The sequence below is a fragment of the Cetorhinus maximus genome, chromosome 1 (assembly GCF_964194155.1).
Source record: "Cetorhinus maximus chromosome 1, sCetMax3.hap1.1, whole genome shotgun sequence".
In the NCBI taxonomy this organism is placed as follows: domain Eukaryota; kingdom Metazoa; phylum Chordata; class Chondrichthyes; order Lamniformes; family Cetorhinidae; genus Cetorhinus; species Cetorhinus maximus.
The window spans coordinates 18681370-18696743 of record NC_135879.1 but is presented as its reverse complement, the minus strand read 5'-3'; the positions used below and the strand labels follow the sequence as shown (position 1 = coordinate 18696743).

Sequence of the window (15374 nt, the reverse complement as noted above, 5' to 3'; positions counted from 1 at the left end):
GCCATGGAAATACGCCAGGGAACTATTGTCCCCCAAATTTTGTTTAATTCAAAAAAGGCACAAATCCTGGGCAGGCCCCTCCGTATGAATATATATATAGCTTCTAGCAAGCATATGTGAGCTGCATTGTGAACTGGACTGGTTATCTTAAATTGATTGTTAGTGTAATTCCTAGCAAATATTGGCACCTTAATTATAGGGTGATTAGTGTTGTGCAATCTACGCCTCTATGTTACAGACGCACCTCTATGAAAATCATGCCAGCTGGAATGACATGGAAGACCAGTGCCTTCCTGGTAACAAGTTGAGCATGTGCAGGTTTAGGTTAGCAGGGAATAAAGAGGTCATGGCTTTTCCAGCCTGGAACCCCTCTGTCCAGAGGATTTTGGACCTAAGGCACAATGGAATGGGCACAATTAATGTGCCCTTTGTCCTCAGCTTCTTTAGCATTCAACAATCAGCATTTAACGATAATCATTCACTTATCCATCAGAATGGCAGTTCAGAGCAGTTACACCTTTTGTACATTGCCAATGCACATATTCAAACTATTTTCAAGAGCAGTAAGTCTTTTTGAAGCTGAATATTCCCGCTTGAAACCCTTGGTGCATCGTCATTATAAACATAATGAATTTCTTACCTTTTTTTTCAATCTATACCACGTCTCACAGCGAACCTGATCTGAAGGTGGGGGTGATACAACATAACAGCACGTGTGGAGCAGCACTTTACTTAGGAATAATACATTTCAGTTTGAGCAGAATGGCTCCTGGAAAAACTTGACAATTTAACAAACCAACTAATGTCACTAATGTCTTTATTTTTAGGAGCAAAAGAGGATTTTGAAAATGGGAATAACAGGACCTGAAGGTCATGCATTGAGCAGGCCTGAAGAGGTAACATTTTCATGTTGTCTGCCTTCTGCACATATCTGTTTGTATAGGGAAAGATTAATATTAGTTGATACCTATGTTGCAGTAACGTAACCCAGTATTTGCCACCACACAACCCTCTGCAGAAGAGAGGGTGGGTCAGTCTCCATTGAATTCTCCTTCATCACAGCTACCAGAAGCAAGGCAGATGTCAGTGTGATGCTTTTGTTGCCACTTTGACACCTTGGGTATAAAAGTAGCTGGTCACGTACACAGTAGCTAGATTAGTTGTGAATTTTAAATCTGGGCTGGATAGATTTTTGTTAACCAAACGCATTAAGAAATATAAAACCAAGAGGGCCATATGGCGTTCAGTCACAGATCAGCCATGATCTCACTGAACAGGCTGGCAGGGCTAAATGGCCTCTTCCTGTCCCTAAAAAGAATTTTGAAAAGCTATGTGAAAATTAGCTGCAATTTGGTTTTGTTTCTCCTCTAACGACAGCAGTGACGAATGCCTGGATAGATATAAAAAGTGGGAATTCTGACTGATTTTCATTCCTTCTCCTTAGCCTTGAGATAGTTGCCACCAATTGTTCTGACATTACCATGGCTCCAGCTGGGCTTAGATAACAACGCAGACCCAGGCACCGAATCTGGAACACCCCTGGTTTGCACAGTTCAACATCAGAGCAGATAATCCACAATCGAATCATTGGTTTCCTCATTTTAATTGACCATAATAATTAAGGCTGTGATAGAACAGCAGAAAAACTGACACAAATCAGTAAACACTAGATACTCCACAGTTGTACAGGAAAATGGTTTATGTTGTGAATGAACTTGATACCAGGTTGCTATGTGCATGTTGGCTGTAACCTGATACTCTGTTGTATTTCTATGCATGAAGCAAGCAGGTCTCAGATGCCTACCCTGTAACTTGACACTACACTGGTTATTGTTTCACATCAGGAATGTCCAATCTTCAGCCTCTTAGTTATGTAGCTGCACGCTATTATGTCTCGGTGACCACTTTACACTTTAGCTTCATTAATTGGCATAGACTTCACATTGCTGATATATCCTGGTGTTCTCATGTAGGATTGATCCAGCAATGTGGAAAGAGTGCTTCCAAAAAAAGTTCCTTTCCAAACCACTATATAAGAAAACTCAGTCAGGACGGATCAGAAAATCTAGGCACAAAAATAGGCAAAAAAAAAATGCCTGGGGTTTTAAGGGCAATTGGTTAGACACCTCCACTTTATCCGACTTGTTTGAACTCACATTCTGTGAGAGATCACACAGTGAAAATGAGTCTGCTGATGCATAACATATACATGTATACTAGTACTAATTTATTCCATTTGAGGACCAAGATATTTTTGCTGGAATACTTATGTTTTCCAGTATATTTGTTGTCAAATAGGCTGATATTTTGTTCAACATCTGAATGCATTACACCACATTAAGTGCAAGAACATAGTTGACAGAACTTGGTGATGCCTGATACAGGCTAATGCATATTAGGTTAAACTTAGCTTCCAATAATTCATTTTTTAGTGTTTACAGTGGTTAAGTAATATTTATGCTGTGGCTTCTGCTTCACAATTCCTGGTGTGTTTCTTTTAAGCTGGAGGCTGAGGCAGTTTATCGTGCTATCACTATCGCCAGTCGGATTAACTGTCCCCTATACATCACCAAGGTGATGAGCAAGAGTGCAGCGGATGTGATTGCGCAAGCCAGGAGAAAAGGTAAAAGATGCACGTCGTCCAAACCCTGTCTTCAGAAAATTTGGATCACTCTTGCTGTTGTGCTCCATCAGAAGAATAAAATTGCACGCAGGCTACTTAGCTCATTTTAAAACAACTTTTGTGTCACTACTTTCGTGAAAGCAGCACCCAATCACCATTTTAACCCTTGTCCACTCCATTCCCACGGACTGGGTTAAAATCGGAGCCTATCTTTCTGTGAATATCAGAATAACAATACCAGAGCTGATAATATTCAGATTCGCTCAGCAAGAATGGAAATAAACATTAATAACATGGGGGCCTATTTTTGCATTGACAATATCCTTAATAACAGATGGCTCTACTCCACATCTGTTAAATATAGCATTTTATACTGGGCCATTCAATGATTTGTCGGCTCTGTTCACATTATTATTTTGATTGAGGCAGATTGGCAGGATGGGATAAGTTTGGGTTTGTGTTTATCCAGCAGCGTGTGTGTGTGTAAAAAAAAAAAAAAAAATCTTCCACTTTGGGTTTTGTACGGAGTGGGTCAGGCATCGAGGACCATAGAATAAATTGTAATTGGGTACCAAGAAATCTCAACCCATATCTTGGAAGACAACATTTTCATACAAAACAAATTTTTGGTTCTGGGGGCAGGGGGGGGGGGGGGGGGGGGGGGGTGGGAAGGTTGATGGGGAGGGTGGTGGATGGATGATTGATTCTAGATATTTATTCTTTTCACTCCAGCTTTCTGAAGATTCTGGGATATAACTCTGTTCTTTGGAATGTCGCCCATATTGCCATTAATCTTGTGTGTGTCTGGTCAGTGATTGTTAGCAGACTTTATGGCAACACTGAGCCCACACTACTGAACCTAGTCTGGTTCTTTCTTAGAACCTGCATATTGGTAGGAGCCATAAGATGATGATTAGGAATGGGAATGGTGGCTGATTATCACCCTTCTTAGCTCTGGAGCATTCAGGCCAATTGTAATTTTAATATTTGGCATCAGTATAGATCTGTGCCATGTCAATCAGTGCAGTTATCCACTCATTCCCAGGACTGTGCACAATGTGTCCTGACCATAAAGGGAACAGATTTTGTGTGTGTGTGCGTGTGTGTGTGTGTGTAAAAGGAATCTCAGCAGGTGGGAAGTCATTATTTATAGAAGATTCAAAAAAGGAAAACAAATCAGACTTTTTAATATGTATTTCCAGTATTGTTAAGCATTCAGACAGAAACAAGTAAAAATTCATTTTTAAGGCAAAGTTTTTTGAGGCTTTTACTTTTGCAAGAATAAAACCTGAAAATGGCATTTGACAGAAAATAGTCTTGGAGGAGCCCGATGCCAGATTCTGTATGTTCCTTTATTAACAGGAGCTGTAGTTTTTGGAGAGCCAATCACTGCAAGCCTTGGGACAGATGGAACACATTATTGGAGCAAAAACTGGGCCAAGGCTGCGGCTTTTGTGGCATCACCACCACTGAGTCCTGACCCCACAACACCTGACCACCTGAACTCACTACTAGCCTGGTAGGAGAGTTACATCAAGTTTAACCCTTTTACATGGCAAACCCAAGGCACTCAGTCTTAAAGAGCAATTTCTTTTTGATTTCTCACTTGACATGTATAGTGAAAACACTGAATTTAGATGCATTTTTACTTTGTTAAGGGCTAGTAATTTTGCCTGCAAGTATTGGTTTAAATTCTAAAATATTCTACCAAGAAGCTTTACATTTAGCAGGAGAAATGATTACGACAGCATTCTTTCCAGTTTTTTCCCCCACTCTCTCTGGCTTGGCTGAAGGTGTTGACTCTTGATGGGGAATGGCTTCATGAGCACTGACAACCTTCTGGTACCTTGTTCAGGTGGCGATTCTGCATGCACCTGCCTAAACATTGAGCATCAGCAGGTAGTTGGGCATCATTATTGAGCCTCGTCCCATCCTCCTCAGCATCCGCACATGAATATTTTCAAGTGAGAGTGTCTGGATAGCAGTCTAAAGCAGGAACTCCGACTGATTCTTTCCCTCCCAACCCCTTCCCCATGACTCCAGAGATGCTGAAGTCAAGTAAAGCACATCTACCACTGTTCAAGCTGAGAATAGCTACCTTAGCCCTGGGATCTTCCTGATCTGAGCGGCTTTGTACTACTGCCTATTAGAAAGTAATTTGTCTTAATGAATTGTCCAATTATCCAGGGAACTTATTGAGAAGATTCTCCTCTAATTTTGGAAAAGTTGCATAGAAATGAGAGCTATATTGTTACAACAAGTTAAAATCAAGACTGAAAAACAATATGATTAATGTTAAATAAACCAATTTAAGTGATAATGCCAGTTTAATTAATGCTCTTAAAATACAACTTCTACTTCCGGTATTAAAACCACACTGCTCTTGGTGTGTACAGTATCTCACAGTACAATATATTTATCATTATAGTGTCCCATTGACATATACAAATGATTTGTTAAGCAACTGGCTTGGTATATTTTTGAACTGTTTCGCCTTGTGGACTAGTACAGGCTTTTAATGGTTCTAAACAGTGATTAACATTGGGAGAACTGCTGATAACCTTTTAGAGAATTTTAAGTAAAAGAAATTGGTATGATAATTTATGACCTTTTTGACAAAACATTTTGTTGTTCTGGATCTTCTAGCCAGTGAACTGAGTATAGAACAGGTGATATTTGCCACCACGCTACTTTAGGAACAACTAATTTGATGTGATTTTGCACCCTCTAGTGGAGATCTGCAGGTGACGGGAAGTGCCCACAGTACGTTTACCACTGCTCAGAAAGCCATTGGCAAAGATAACTTCTGCTTAATCCCTGAAGGCACCAATGGCATTGAAGAGAGAATGAGCGTTATCTGGGAGAAAGCTGTGGTAAGTTGATGATTTTGATATGAAGTTCAGAAGACAGTCAGGCACACATGGGCGTAAGCTGTTGTCTTCATCTCTTGGGTGGTAAATTCAAAGTCAGAGAGGTTAGATAAGGACTCACTGTGCCTTTACCTCGTGATCCCTATAAATGGGGGCATAACTCCCCAGAAGGAGGGAATTGGCAGGGAGTGATAAGAATGATATCTTTAGTACATTTAGGTTAAAATTACCTTGCTTACTACACTACACAGATCCCTTAATGTTTTGTAAGAGAAGTTTCACAGCTCTACCTTGAAATTAGGATGAGGCTACTATTTTCCTTCAGGGAGAATAGGGAATTGATGAGTGTGCACTCTGTTGCAGCATCAGCATTGATGGAGAACAGATCCTGTGTGCTTTACCTTTCAGCTACGCAATAGCTTGTGTGGTGCAATGACTGATGAAATGATGTTATCCACTTCCGCTTGTGGGAAGCGTTTAAATGGTTGTCAGGAATATTCATGTGAAAGCGAGTGGAGAATGCACAGTACTGTTCGCTGCCGTTTCTGTGTTCCATTATACCCACGAGTTGACTGATGAACATAACTGAGTCAAATTGTTCTCAACGATTTCAAAGTCATTAATAACGTCACCTCGAGAACACATCCCAGTGAGTTAAGATCATTGATATTGTAGTTAGCCAGTTAGTGTAAGGACCTTATGTGTGCTTTATTGAGTTGGGTAGGAAAAAGGGTCAGTTATTGGTTAAGCTTATTTTGGTTGTCCTATTTTATGTAATTATTGCCTCACTGAATCATTTTACTGCTATCGTCAGACTGTGTGTTTATTCTAACTTTGACAAAAGTACATTACATCTGGATGGTTGGTGCCTGCTCAGTGTTAATGTAAATTGAAACTTGAAATATTATTGTTGAAAGGCCACAGGTAAAATGGATGAGAATCAATTTGTCGCTGTCACAAGCACCAACGCTGCCAAAATCTTTAACCTGTATCCAAGGAAAGGTAGGATAGCTGTTGGATCTGATGCTGACCTCGTCATCTGGGACCCAGACACAGTTAAAACAATCTCTGCCAAAACACATCGTTCGGTAAGGAAAACTCTTATTCTATGGGCCTTGAGGAGGGGTGAGAGGGAATTCATCAGAAATCTAACATGATCTTTAATCTGTCCGTTCCCCTTGTTGCTTTAAGGATAGTTGATTTCAAAGGTTTGGCAAAATTTAACAGAACTATTGCATTCTCAAATTCTTGTTTATGAGCAGCATGGCATCAGGAGTTTGTACAGCTGGGTTCTGATGAATCTTTTGCTAAGATATGTGCTTAACAAGAATTTAAGTTGAATCCATATTACTATAAGGTGCAAATAAAAACGTCACTTGACAAGTCACCCCCCTGGAATTTACCAGGTAACTGGTTCAACCACTTAATTAAAATGAGAGTCAGGTGAAGCATTTAGCAAGTATATTTTACATGAGAGTGCGTAACTTCTGGATATTTAGGATGCTTGAATAGGGCTTTGTTGTAATTGATATTCAATAGAAGGGAAAGGGGTATGATGCGATGGAATTGTACATCCTAGACATGAAAATTCAGGGGTTCAATGTAATCTCACTTTGATCAGGAACGTCTTCATCTGCACCTGACAATGCTTTGCATTATTTTTTGGTAGCGCACAGCTAAAAGGTCGAAACTTAATTTTTGTCCGTATAGTTTGCACATCTAATGCAGCACAAAATGACAATCTTCTCTGTATCTTTTGGTTAAAAAAAAGAAATTCCTAACCATTATGTGTTGAACATCATTAACATTAAGTTGCTAACGTTGATGATTTACTTTGATGTAGGCTGTGGAATATAATATCTTTGAGGGAATGGAGTGCCGTGGTGCTCCGATAGTTGTCATCAGTCAGGGGAATATTGTCCTGGAAGATGGGAATCTGTACGTCAGTCAGGGAACAGGCCGATTTATTCCTCGTAAACCATACCCTGAATATATCTATCAGCGCATCAAGATTCGGAATAAGGTGAGTAACTGTGTTTGTATGTATAGAAGGGCGGAGTGAGAGGGAGTTTCATTGTGGGTGACTGATACTCATCTCAGTGACTTCAACTGCAATTCGGCCAAGAGTGATGTGAAATTTATCCCATATAGAGGTTCTTCCGGTATCTTAATTAGATCAGTCTTTCAGTAAATTGAGTTGGAGTATCAAGAGATATGGAACTAAGGCAGGGTATACAGAGTTAAGATGCAGATCAGCCATTATCTAATTGAATGGCGGAACAGGCTCAAGGGGTAAATAGCCTACCCCTGTTACAGTGTTCCTTTCAGTAAATTAAATTTGGCTTTGTTCAACTTCACTGTTACCCTTTGAGAGTGTCATAAATGATCTGAAAATCACATGCCACATGGTGTTCGAATCCGTGAATGCATAGCCACATGATGATGATGCCCTTCACTAGCAGTACAAAATTTAAAATTATCCTTACTGAGAATAGCATGGTAGAATCTAGGTGAGTACTAAAGCAGATAGAGCTGGAATCATGGCAAAAGCCATTCAAGCTTTGCAGCCACAGTGCAGAGGTTTTATTGTGGTGAAGCTCATTAATCTTGTATATGTCTTTTTTTAACATCGTGCATAGAGAACACTGTTTAAGGTCAGTGGTGTCATTTCTAATCATACAAAGAACATATTCAAAATATGGCATAAGAAATTAAGGTGACAAGTTTGAAATGTTTAAGTAATCCATTTTAGGAGGAATGAGAAGAAGCAATATAAACTAAGTGGTACAACTTTAAAGGGAGTGTAGGAACTTTGTAACATTCCTGGCAGTGTTTTGTCCCATTTACAAGATCTGTCACATACAGGTCACTAATCATCTATTTAAATGTTTGATGAATTTTACCGCACAATACTTATACAGTAAGCTGCTTTTAATTAGGAGCTTAATAATAGTTCTAGATTATCTTATTGAGGTTTATATGCAGTAGGAATTGCCTGATTAAATTCCTGCATTCCTTTAACATTGCTCTAGTTTATATTGCTTCTCCTCACTCTTCCAAAATACACTTCACACTTCTAACTTACCTTAGAAATTCTTAGCACATTTTGAAAATGCTCTTCCTACAACCAAACCATACGTTAATAATGAGAAGCACTATGAAATTATTACCCATAAACAGAAAGACTGGATGTTATAAGATATGCTATTAACCTTCCTACTGCCTTTCTCTCATTGAATGTATCTGTTCATTCCTTACCTCTTCCAAGTCAATGGAACTGCACGCGGTGTCTCGAGGGATGTATGATGGCCCTGTGTATGAACTCCCAGTCACTCCTAAGTATGTCACCCCAGCTCCTTCGACCAAAACATCTCCAACGAAACCACAACATGCACCGGTGCGAAATCTGCACCAATCTGGGTTTAGCCTATCAGGTGAGATATTGAAGATGTGCAAAGAAACAAAACATGCCTGTATATTTGTTTAAGGAAGAAAGGATGTGCTGTGGGGGAGGAGAAATGAATGCCGGTGGCCAATTATAAAGCCAGTGTGCCAGAAATATTACAATGTGTTACCTGCTAGTCCATTCAGCCAGGGAGCCCCAGAGAGGTGAAAGGGTGAAAATATGGGGCTAACATTCCTCTGTTGGTGGAAGACATGTCTAAACGATTAGGCAGTGGTGCTAATCCCGACTAAATAGCTATGCTCCAATTTTCTGTGTCACATTATTTGCATTCTTCTGTATAGGTCCAGGTGCAGACATGGGTAAAGGTAGGGAGCACATTAGTGGCGTGAGTGAGAAATTGCATGCAAATGAAATTTAAAGAGACAGGGACAGTTAACTGAGAGGGTCACCATAGAGGGACAAATATTATGAAAGCCTTTGTAATTTTGCAAAGTCTGCAGGAGCATAAAATATGCGATATTAAATCAGCTGCCCCTTTTGCTTTCTGCCTGATTTTCCTTTTCCATTGTAGTCAGGGAAAAGAAAAGATTGGGCAGAGTTCAAAACAGGCTTCCAATCCATTGTCGGCCATCTTGAGTTACTGCTCGAGATGATTTTTTTAACCCCATTATTTACAACTTCACAATGGATTCCAGTGATGGTTAGTATCTGTTTTCATGTTTTTCTAAGGTTCTATTCAGGACCATAGAAAGGTTGCTGCGCAGAAAGAGGCCATTCGGCCTATCGTGCCTGCGCTGGCCATAAAAAGAGAAACAAGAAGCTAGCCACTCATTTTTAATCCCACTTTCTGGCACCTGGTCCGTAGCCTTGCAGGTTACAGCATTTCGAGTGCATATCCAGATATCTTTTAAACAAGTTGAACGTTTCAGGCTCAACTACCAATTTATGCAGTGAATTCCAGATGCCCACTGCCTTCTGGGTGAAAAGGATTTCCTCATGTTCCCTCTGATCCTTCTTCCAATCAGCTTAAATCTATGCCTCCTGGTAATTGACCCCTCAGCCAAAGGAAACATGGCTTTACTGTCTACCCTATCTAGACCCCTTATAATTTTGTACACCTCAATTAAGTCACCCCCTCAGCCTCCTCTGTTCTAAGGAAAACAATCCTAGTCTATCCAATCTTTCTTCATTGCTGCAATCTTCAAGCCCTGGCAACATTCTTGTAAATCTTCTCTCTACTCTCTCCGGAGTAATTATGTCCTTCTTGTAATGTGGTGACCAGAGCTGTACACAAAATTCCAGCTGTGGCCTAACCAGCATTTTATACAGTTCCAGCATTACACCCCTGCTTTTGTATTCAATACCTCATCTAATAAAGGAAAGCATTCTACATGCCTTCTTTACCACCTATCCACTTGTCCGACCCCTTTCAGGGGCCTGTAGACGTGCACTCCAAGGTCTCTCACTTCCTCAACCCTGCTCAATATCCTCCCATTTATTTGAGTATTTGCTTGCTTTGTTTGCCCTCCTCAAGTGCATTACCTCACACTTCTTTGTATTGAATTCCATTTGCCACTTCTCCGCCCATGCAGCCAAACCATTGATATTATTTTGGAGTTTTCAGTAGTTTCCCCAAGCAGTGAGTTTCCTTCTGGCTGCTTCTGCTCTGTCATCGCTCTAGAGGAAGATACAGCAGTGAAGCAGGAGCAGTTCTGACAAAGTTGCTGATTTCAGTTTCTTTTAAATATTTTAAGAAAATATCACATTTATTTTAACATTTAACTTGTTTTATTTATATTATGACTTTGCTATCTGTGCATTAGGTGCCCAGTTTGATGACAACGTTCCACGCCGTTCTGGACATCGTATTGTCAATCCACCTGGTGGCCGCTCCAACATCACAAGCTTAGGTTGACCAGCACTAGACGATTGAGCTGCTGGTGGCTGATGCAAGCAGTTTATTTACTTACAAGGTTATCAGTGTTATGAAAACCAGCTTTCTCTGGTATTTAAGTAAAGAAACAAAGTATGCGTGTGTGTGTATTTGTCATATAGAATGAAGTGAATTACGTGATGTATTTTTGCTTGGAGTTGACTGCCACACAGTTGTCACCATTGTCACTTAGCATGGTCCATCCACTAGCATTGTCCACTACGACACTGGTTTAGGCTTTTTTCTTGTAACCTAAGAAGGGTCCTTTGCACATTTTAGTTGTTATAGAAGTTAGTGCATGATGCTAGGAGATGCAATTTTTGTTTTGTGTATTGAAAATAAACAAACTCTTTAGGACAAATTGCCAAGAACTAAAATGATTTAGCCAGAATTGTTAGCTAAACTGGTGTGAATTTATGGTACAGTACCCTTTTTTTCCCTTTGATCATCAGCAAAAGATAATCAGAAGTAGGAAGGCTGAAAAATGTATATAAGTGGACAAGGCATGGTTATCGCAGTGGCTTCAGTTACACCCAATCTCACCATAAGATAGCCAATACATTCAAACACTTTTAAGGAAGGGTTAGTTATGCTGCTGTGGTTACCTCACAGCATTAACAGAGTGATATTCATGTGACAAAAAAAGCAAGTCATTTTGAAGTTTATATAATGATCGTGGCTTGTAACCATGAAATGCATTTCACACTTCTTTTAGTTTGCTGTCGCTTTACGATTTCTTAAGTCATTTTTGTTTTTGCTGTAAGCTTAAGGAATGTGTCGCACAGTGAGTTTTGGCTTGCTGTAAACTTGAGAAGAGTCTCAGAACAGATGGCTTAAGAGTAGGTGTTTTAATGAAAAGAGTGCACTGTTTTATTTGAGGTAATGCAAGTTAGTGCAAGAAATGTTCTCAACATTGAATCGCGGTGTGATAAATACCAGCAAGGATATGGGCCGCCTTAGTCTTAAGCTGCAGTCACATTTTTTAACTTTTTGATACCAATTCTTCCTTTGTATTCATGTACATTTGTACTATTTCAAACTGAATACTCTGATGTTGTGACTCCACACTTGAGCCTTAAGGCTGTGAAATAAATGATGAGTAAAACTTCCATTCTGTTTTTTTCTGTGTATTTATACTCGGAGATGCTCATTATAGTGTTTTTTTTTTAATTATAAAACACTGTCAACATTAATTTTACTTTTGCCATCATTGTGAAAGATTTCCTCTCACTCTTGCCCTGGGACTCATTGAGGAAAGCAGTGGCTGCTCTTGAGCCAAGTCCTTCCTCATGGTGATTTGCCATTCAACATCCTGCAGTAAACTCACCTTGTGGGGAATCATAGGTCAGAACTCAAGCCTTCCCATTCTGGGCTCTACATATTACCAGAAACAGGTCAATTCTACCAATTGTTGGTTGGACTGTAGCACCTGAAATCATTTCAGAAAGTTTAAATGTATATCCAATCAACTCCAGATTATGTACCTGGTGCTAATTATTAAGTAAAATTAATTTGTGTCACTCTGCAAAAAAAATGCATTGTGTGTTTATTTATAGCTGTGATTCTTGTCGGCCCTATGTTGTAAATATCCTTGATGGTGAATTCTTGTATACGTATTTAAAATGTTTCAGCAGTGCTTGAGGTGCAACATAAATCCTACAACAAACTTTCCATTGATGTGTCCTATTGATGTGTGTCAGCTTGGTTCATTTGGCAGCACTCATTACTGGGACTGATAACTAGGGATTTGAGTCCTGCTACAAGACTTAATCAGGCTCTGGTATCTTGCCTGCCTATGGGTCTGGTGTCAGACCGTAAACAGGCAGGCTGTTTTAACTCTAAACCAGCTGTGGTGTTTAGGCAGAGCTAAAGACCATCAACTGTGATGTAAAGATGAGACTCTTTGGAACTCCAGCACACTATGGGCTGAATTTTCCCCCCGTTGGTGGGAGTTGTGCAGGGGCGGGCGGGCGGGAGCGAGCGCGAACCTGATTGGTGCCCCCGATTGGGTGCGTGCCGCCATTTTATGTGGGTGGGCCAATTAAGGCCCGCCCAGCGTGACTCTCGCCCGGAAGAGATGAGCGCTCCCTGTGTGGGCGGGAGGGGATTCTCTGAGTAGGGGCCTGTGCTCTTTAGCGCATGCACACGAAAGAGAACAGAAATCTCCCTGAGATACAGAGGCACCTCAGGGAGATTTGTTTAAGTTTTAAACATCAAAATAAAGAAATTAAAAACTTGTCCCCTCATGTGACACTGTCAGTTGGGACATGTCAAGGATTTTTTTGAAAATTTTTAAACACTTCATGAAACCTCATCCCACCCGTGGATGAGGTTTTGTGAAAAATGTGAAGGCCGCCTGGGCTCATTGCCTGCCCCCCGCCAACTTTAAGGTTGGATGGGCAGCTCATTTAACTATTTTAATTAGTTTTTAACAGGCCTTAATAGGCCTTTGACAGTTCGGTGGGCGCGCAGCTGACTCAGCTGCGTGCCCACCGAACTGAAAATCTAAATGATGCGCCCGACCTCACCACGTGTCATTTTACACGTTGGCAAGCAGGCCCCGCCCCCGCTCGCTGACCAGAAAATTCTCCCCTATGTTTTAAACTGTCCGGATCTGGATTCATATCCAGTTTCCCAAATGGTAAGTCCCTGATTTCACATACGTTGTTGTACATGGATGTCTGGAAGAAGACAGGCACTTCCCCACAGGAAGAGGAAAATTAGGAAGTGTCACCCCCAACCTGAGATACATCCCAGTAGTTTGGGGAGCCTGCCTGGCCCTCAAAATTTGGCTCATGAACTTTTCCTTAACCACTGCTGATAGATAAACAAGGTAAATGTCACATATACATAATTAATTCTCTGCCTATTATATGAAAATATAACTCTGCTATACAGCTGTTTAGGAAGTACATTTTATGGCAATAAAAACGTTTAATCTTTTCAGTTTTGCATCTTTCCTTCTGCAACAATACTGAGTGTAGATAACCGTAATCTTTTATTAAAGCATTCTAAATTCAGGACTTTTATTGGAGCATCACTCCAAACTTGAACCAATCTTTCACGGGATGTTACTTATATGAACAAGTTTTGTTTCTTGAGCTCTCAGTATGAACAATTAAAAGAGAGACAGTCATTGCAACTACTTAAAATACAGCTTATAAAAACTCCACTTTGAAGCCTGGCATTATTTAAAGCTTTAATAGTCATGCACCTAACACAGAATGAACAACCTCTTGAAAGTTGTCCCTACATTTTCAGCACAAGTTACCTTCCAAAAGTTTCAAGAATTAATAGTTTACTTTTTCATGTAGAAACAAATTCTGGTAACTTTTATTGCCCTATTAATGGTTTCCTTGTGAGTTTACATTCTCAGTAATTTTCTACCGGTGGGGCAGGACTTATAAACAGTAAGTCCTGATACTCTCTGCGAATGTTAGCCAATCTTAAAAATATCAAGCAGATACATGTTGGATAGTGGATACTATTGTGCTAATTAGTTTCTTTAACTAAGTGATGGCTATAGAGCATGAGGTTCCGGCCCAGGCTCCTCTCACAGGCCTCTGGTGGAAAACAGTGTGAAAGTCATTCCTAACACAAAGTGCTGATGTTTAAGGCGAGTTGAATAATGATCTCATAAATTCAGTAATTTTTTAAATGTCCTTATTCTTATTTCCAATAGTAAGTGCTCATCAAATTAATTGAATGTGTCTTATGTGTAGATGTGGGTGACTCCATTTTTTTGATTGGTAGTCTTTAATCTTTGTGTATGGTGGCTTCCGTCCTAGCTGAATTTGTACCTATTAGGTTGTAATTTTATTGCTTATTTTTAAAGAAATTTGAACTACTGAAGAACAGTAATTTATTTGCATTTATTTATCTGGCATTCACTGCATGAAAGAGTGGTGGTAGCAGATTCAATATCAAACTTTAAAAAGGAAGTCAATATATACTTAAAGAAAATAAATTGCTGAGCTACAAATAAAAACAATAGGGGGTTGGCATTAATTGGATAGTTCTTTCAAAAGAGCTGGCACAGGCACATTGGACCAAATGGTGGCTCCTTGCTAGGCTGGCAGTAATGACATCCAACCCGTGACTGACAAAACACACACCAGACACACATGCATTTTAAATGTATACCCACAGGAATGAGAGTGCATGGAAATTTCACCTAAATATAAACTATTAAAAAATCATTTAAAAGCTGCTTTTACATTTTAAAGGATATTTTCCAGCATAACATAATCAACACTTTATCATCTCCTCAGGAGACAAGGGGGAAGAAATAACCTAAAATCAGAGGGGAAAACATGCTATAATAGAACAATGTTACATTTCTCAATATGTGAATTAACTGGTATTCTGTAGCAAGAAACACATATCAAAAAACAGCAGCAAAACACAGCCTAAGGTAATCAAATAAAAACAATCTCAATCAAAGTGCAGAAGAAAACATCAATGTTCATAATTTTATAGCAAGACATTATTTACTCTCATAGTAGATTTTTGAAACATTCCTGTTGACTGGTGCTAGTGTAC

General features: G+C 39.8%; 1 protein-coding gene across 2 annotated transcripts in view; it reads left to right on the top strand.

Moving 5' to 3' along the window:
• Window positions 1-11941, top strand: part of LOC144678323 (dihydropyrimidinase-related protein 1-like) — a 61846-nt gene extending 49905 nt beyond the window's left edge. For both annotated transcript variants that reach the window (XM_078538172.1, XM_078538220.1), the window contains exons 7-14: window positions 828-896; window positions 2503-2623; window positions 3986-4142; window positions 5355-5496; window positions 6411-6581; window positions 7337-7516; window positions 8762-8927; window positions 10723-11941. In XM_078538172.1, coding sequence (XP_078394298.1) covers window positions 828-896; window positions 2503-2623; window positions 3986-4142; window positions 5355-5496; window positions 6411-6581; window positions 7337-7516; window positions 8762-8927; window positions 10723-10814 — 1098 coding nt within the window. In that variant the 3' untranslated portion in view covers window positions 10815-11941. The remainder of the gene's footprint in view (window positions 1-827; window positions 897-2502; window positions 2624-3985; window positions 4143-5354; window positions 5497-6410; window positions 6582-7336; window positions 7517-8761; window positions 8928-10722) is intronic.
• The last annotated feature ends 3433 nt before the right edge of the window (window positions 11942-15374 follow it).